We start from the raw sequence: 5,438 nt of genomic DNA, 5'->3' as shown, positions 1-5,438 counted from the left end.
TGGACACGACTGAGCGACTTCACTTTCACTTTTCACTTTCATGCATTGGAGAAGGAAATAGCAACCCACTCCAGTGTTCTTGCCTGGAGAATCCCAGGGACAGGAGAGCCTGGTGGGCTGCCGTCTATGGGGTCGCAAAGAGACGGACACGACTGAAGCGACTTGGCAGCAGCAGCAGCAGCAGTAGTGTGCAGCTGGGGAGGAGGGTTTCATATGTGCTTTTATATCCCTCTTCGAGGACCCACACCTGTCCCAGTTGCTGAGTTCCACCACCGAGTTCCTATTCTGGGAACACTTGAGCACATCAGAAAAATGAGTGGTTCCATTCTGGCTCACACCACATCACTGATGCACCCGTTAAAGCATGTCCCTGAGTTCATTGCAGAAAACTGTTCCTCCTTGTACCTTCCACAGCAAGGTTAGAACTGTTCCCCTCAGGGGAAAAAACAGTGAGAAGCACCAACTTAATAACCTCCTCTGACCCCTACTCCACCTTTACCATAAGTAGATCCAAATCCTTCTAGAAAATCAGAAAGACAGATCCCCGTGTATCAGCGGTATAAATAGAACCGCTCTGCAGACTCTGGTGGACGGTGACTCTCCAAGGTGGATTGGGAATCAGCTGGCCTTGGCTGGGCATCACCCTCTAAATATAACGATGAGTTTGTTCAGCCTTTGCAGAAGGGAAAGGTTTTGCCCATCCTAGAGCGCGATGCCCTTGTCCTCTTTACAGGGAGGAGAGACGGTTGAGGCTTCATCTAGTAAGAGCACCTCTCAGTTCCCACCCTAGGGCTATGACACTTGCCTTTCCTCCCCAGGACTGGGAAGTCGGTGAGCCCCGCCAAGGATGCGGGAGTAGGGTGCTCAGCTCGGCCTGCCATACTCCAGAGCCGGCCAGTTAGTCACTCAACTTCACTCCCTTCATGAGCTCCCGAGCCCACAACACGTCCCCGAGACGGGCAGCTCTGGGTGTCCTGGCTCAGTGCCAGAGGCTGCGAGAGCCGCTGCGGGGCCTGTGCCGGGAGCCCAGCGCCTCCTCCCCGGACTCTCCACAGTTGTCCTCGCGACAGCTGCGCGCCCGCCGGCCGCCGGTGACCCTCTCCGGTGGGGGTGGGGGCCGACGGTGTCAGCCCTCTGGATTGGGGAGCTCGGGGCTGGGGAGAGACCGAGTTCGCTGGGAGTCTGGGGGGAGGGATCGCCTGCCTCCCTGCCCGGGACTCCGGGAGTGACTCCATCTCCGGTCCTCTTGGCCCCACCACTAGGATATAGAGTCCTGCTCGGTGGAGTCACACTTAAGGAGTTGGAGGTGGGGGGTAGGGGTAAAGAACCCGAAGAAGAGGTGAAATGTGGGCGCACCTTCCCGAGGCTCGGAGAACACCGAATGGCCGGGGGCGAGGCGGCTGCGGACAGGTGCAGCCCGGGCGCAGGCTCACTGGCGCACCCCGAACACTCGGTGACCCTCGCCGCACCCCAGCCCCTCCGCCAGGCAACTGGGCGGGGTCGGGAGGGGCCGACCAGCGGGCAGACACTCCATATACGGCCCGGCCCGCGTTACCTGGGCTCAGGCCAGGCCTCTCCTTCTTTGGTCAGCGCAGGGGACCCGGGCGGGGACCCAGGCCTTGAACTGGTCGGGGGAGGGGGCTCTAGTGCCCAACACCCAAATATGGCTCGAGAAGGGGAGCGACATTCCTGCGGGGCGGCGCGAGGGGAGCGCCCGAGGGCTATATAAAACCTGAGCAGGGGGACAAGCGGCCACCGCAGCGGACAGCGCCGAGAGAAGTCTCGCTTCCTTCCCACGGTGACCGGGACCGGAGCCGGAGAGCAGCAGGTGTAGCCACCCGCCCAGGTAGGCAGGGGCGGGGTGGGGACAGAAGGACGTGTCCCACTGCGGCAGCCTGGAAAACTCCAGGTAGAGCGCGGCCACTCACTGCATCAGCCCCAGCCCCGCGTCCTGTGAGCCGCGCCTCTGGCCCCAGAGTCACGTGTGCTTTAAAGAAGAGACAGGAAGCCGGGTCCTTTGGAAAGATCTCCAAATTTATTCCCAGCCCTTTGGGGCAGCTCTCCTTGACACTTCGTGCGTGCCGAGGTAGATGAAAGGTTTTGCTTTAGTCCTCCCCAGGGCAGTTCCTTCCCAACAGAACCAAAGGACAGTAGAAGGGACAATTTCCCCTGGCTCGCCATCAGTTCCAAGGGCGCTTCGGCTGTGAGTCTGAAGTGCCATGGAGGTCCAAAATAAGCCATTCGTGTCCTGGTGGAGTGCCCAAGCCCTTTCCACGGCGTCTCCTTCCACCCTCACAGTGGCCCAGAAATCAGGGTTCGCGGACCTTGACCCCCATGCGATGCCAGGGAGGGCGGAGAGGGCGGTGCCTGCAGCGAAGGCAGAGAACTCTCGGGTCCGTGTGTCCTGAGTTCCCAGATGGAGAAACGCTCTCTGTGGTCTCTTCGCAGTAGAGCTCGCAGCAGCGAAGCTCCGCCCGCGCGGCTTTGATTGCTTCCCCCGCAGGATGGCGCCGGGCTGCGGGCTGGAGGCTGGAGGTGTCCATAGGTCCCCGGGGAGGGAGGGCGCTCCAGCCACCGGGGCCTCTTGCCTGAAACACTGAGCGTCTCCATGGCATTCCTGTCCTTGCAGAAACCAGATACCATGTGTGACGAAGACGAGACCACCGCCCTCGTGTGCGACAATGGCTCTGGCCTGGTGAAAGCCGGCTTCGCCGGCGACGACGCCCCTAGGGCCGTGTTCCCGTCCATCGTGGGCCGCCCTCGTCACCAGGTCAGGCTGCCAGTTCCCGGAGGGAGCCGGGCCGGGTCCCTACGCGGCCTAGCCCCGCTCCACTGGGAACCTCGGTAATGAGAGCTTGGTATATCCGCTCCGCAGGGCGTCATGGTGGGCATGGGGCAGAAAGATTCCTACGTGGGCGACGAGGCGCAGAGCAAGAGGGGTATCCTGACTCTCAAGTACCCCATTGAGCACGGCATCATCACCAACTGGGACGACATGGAGAAGATCTGGCACCACACCTTCTACAACGAGCTCCGCGTGGCCCCCGAGGAGCACCCCACCCTGCTCACCGAGGCCCCCCTCAACCCAAAGGCTAACCGCGAGAAGATGACCCAGATCATGTTTGAGACCTTCAACGTTCCGGCCATGTACGTGGCCATCCAGGCCGTGCTGTCCCTCTACGCCTCCGGCCGTACCACCGGTGAGAGCCCAGAAACCCCCGCCCCCTCTTCCGGAGAGCCTTGCCCCTTCCCCGAGCGCCTAGCAGAGCCCAGCCGCTCATCCCCGACCCTACCCTCGCGCAGGTATTGTGCTGGACTCCGGCGACGGCGTCACCCACAATGTGCCCATCTATGAGGGCTACGCGCTGCCGCACGCCATCATGCGTCTGGACCTGGCTGGCCGCGATCTCACCGACTACCTGATGAAGATCCTCACCGAGCGTGGCTACTCCTTCGTGACCACAGGTGCGCGGCGCCCCGGGCTCCCCAGGCGGGCGGGCCGGCAGACTGTGCGCTGTCCCCGGGACCCCGCGCTGAGGGCTCCTCTCCCGCCCCGCTCCCCGCAGCCGAGCGCGAGATCGTGCGCGACATCAAAGAGAAGCTGTGCTACGTGGCCTTGGACTTTGAGAACGAAATGGCCACCGCCGCCTCCTCCTCCTCCCTGGAGAAGAGCTACGAGTTGCCCGACGGTCAGGTCATCACCATCGGCAACGAGCGCTTCCGCTGCCCGGAGACGCTCTTCCAGCCCTCGTTCATCGGTGAGCCCCGGGCACCCGCCATCCGGCCCGTGCCAGCCCCGCGGGCCCCCCGGGCCTCCCGCCCTCTGTCTCACGCTCCCCTCCGTGGCCCCCAGGCATGGAATCGGCGGGCATCCATGAGACCACCTACAACAGCATCATGAAGTGCGACATCGACATCAGGAAGGACCTGTACGCCAACAACGTCATGTCTGGGGGCACCACCATGTACCCGGGCATCGCCGACCGCATGCAGAAGGAGATCACCGCCCTGGCCCCCAGCACCATGAAGATCAAGGTGGGTGGCGCCCTCCCCCAAGCCCCTTCCTGTGAGGGGCTCCCCGGCCGCGACCGCGCACCTGACAGGTCCCTACTGTCTTACAGATCATCGCCCCACCTGAGCGCAAGTATTCCGTGTGGATCGGTGGCTCCATCCTGGCTTCGCTGTCCACCTTCCAGCAGATGTGGATCACCAAGCAGGAGTACGACGAGGCCGGCCCCTCCATCGTCCACCGCAAATGCTTCTAGACGCCTCTCCGACAGCCGCGACTTCTCCCCAGGACGACGAATCTGCTCGCGGCGCAGGCGGCTGACCTCGAGCCACCGCGCAGCAGCTGCTCTCCAACCATCAGCGTTGCCGCTGCAGCAAACTGACACACTGTTTATAATGTGTACATACATTGTTTACCTCATTTTGTTATTTTTAAAACGAAGCCCTGTGGAAGGAAATGGAAAACTTGAAGCATTAAACTCAGCCGTTCTGTTTTGCTGCGTAAAGTTGTCTGCTGTGTTTCTTTGCGGGGGCGGGGAGCTGTGGGGATAGGGGAGTAAAAGGGACTCCGTCTTCCTCCGTCACTTTTCACAATACTCTAAATGAGTGCAGGCCTTACAAGGCCGTGAGTTAGGTCTTCCGCAGCTCACGGCCCTCGCCTCTGGCTCAGATCTATTCCTCAGACTGGCACCTGCGCCGTGGCCCGACTTGACCTCTGGCGTGTCCCCTGTGCAGGGCTATCTGCCGGAGGCGCCGGGGCGGCGCTCGGGTGGCCAGGGCGCGCCTCAGGCAGGGCGCTGACCGTGGTGCTGGCCTGGGGTCCCGAGAGCAAAGCGCGCTCCCGCTCCACCCGCGGGGGCGTGGCCTTACTGAAGCCCGGTTCCCTCCTCAATCTGAGATCTAAACTGAAAAGTGTGCGTTCTGCATTTGAGGAACCAGTTCTCCTTTGTTAAGTGAAGATAACCACTTCTCGGGAAGGCCTTTGCTTCGTCTGGGTGACGAAGCGCCCTTTCCAGAGTGGGGAGGGGAAGGAGCCGCGCCCAGAGGTGGGAGGAGGCGAGAAAGGACCAAGTGGAGGCTCCAAAAGGACAGCCCGGCCTCAGCGGGGACAGGCGCGGGGGGCGGGCCAGCGAGGAAATGCCTTCAGGGAAGGAAGCGGAGACAGTGCTGAGCAGGGGTCAGCAACGAAGAGGAAGCAACCCTACTCCACTCCTGCAAAGTCCGAAAGGCACAACACAAAGGAACAGTTTGTATTTCTGAGAGAGCAGGACATCTATACATTTTAAAGTAGTCTAATGTTTCCTGGGAGAAGGCAATGGCAACCCACTCCAGTACTCTTGCCTGGAAAATCCCATGGATGGAGGATCCTGGTAGGCTGCAGTCAAAATTCCTGGGAAAAGTGTTTCCTAAATGAAATAGATTCTGACTCA

At 61.2% G+C, this 5,438-nt stretch overlaps 1 protein-coding gene across 1 annotated transcript; it reads left to right on the top strand.

The window, feature by feature from the left end:
• The first annotated feature begins 1,687 nt into the window (after positions 1-1,687).
• ACTA1 (actin alpha 1, skeletal muscle) lies at positions 1,688-4,514 on the top strand. Its single transcript, XM_005896702.3, has 7 exons — positions 1,688-1,846; positions 2,630-2,770; positions 2,876-3,200; positions 3,304-3,465; positions 3,567-3,758; positions 3,854-4,035; positions 4,122-4,514. Exons 2-7 carry the CDS (start codon positions 2,642-2,644, stop codon positions 4,263-4,265), a joined length of 1,134 nt encoding a protein of 377 aa, XP_005896764.1. The 5' UTR covers positions 1,688-1,846; positions 2,630-2,641; the 3' UTR covers positions 4,266-4,514.
• Positions 4,515-5,438: the final 924 nt, after the last annotated feature.

The sequence above is a fragment of the Bos mutus genome, chromosome 28 (assembly GCF_027580195.1).
Source record: "Bos mutus isolate GX-2022 chromosome 28, NWIPB_WYAK_1.1, whole genome shotgun sequence".
Lineage (NCBI taxonomy): Eukaryota > Metazoa > Chordata > Mammalia > Artiodactyla > Bovidae > Bos > Bos mutus.
The sequence above is the reverse complement of the archived record's forward strand: the minus strand, read 5'-3'. Positions and strand labels throughout refer to the sequence as shown.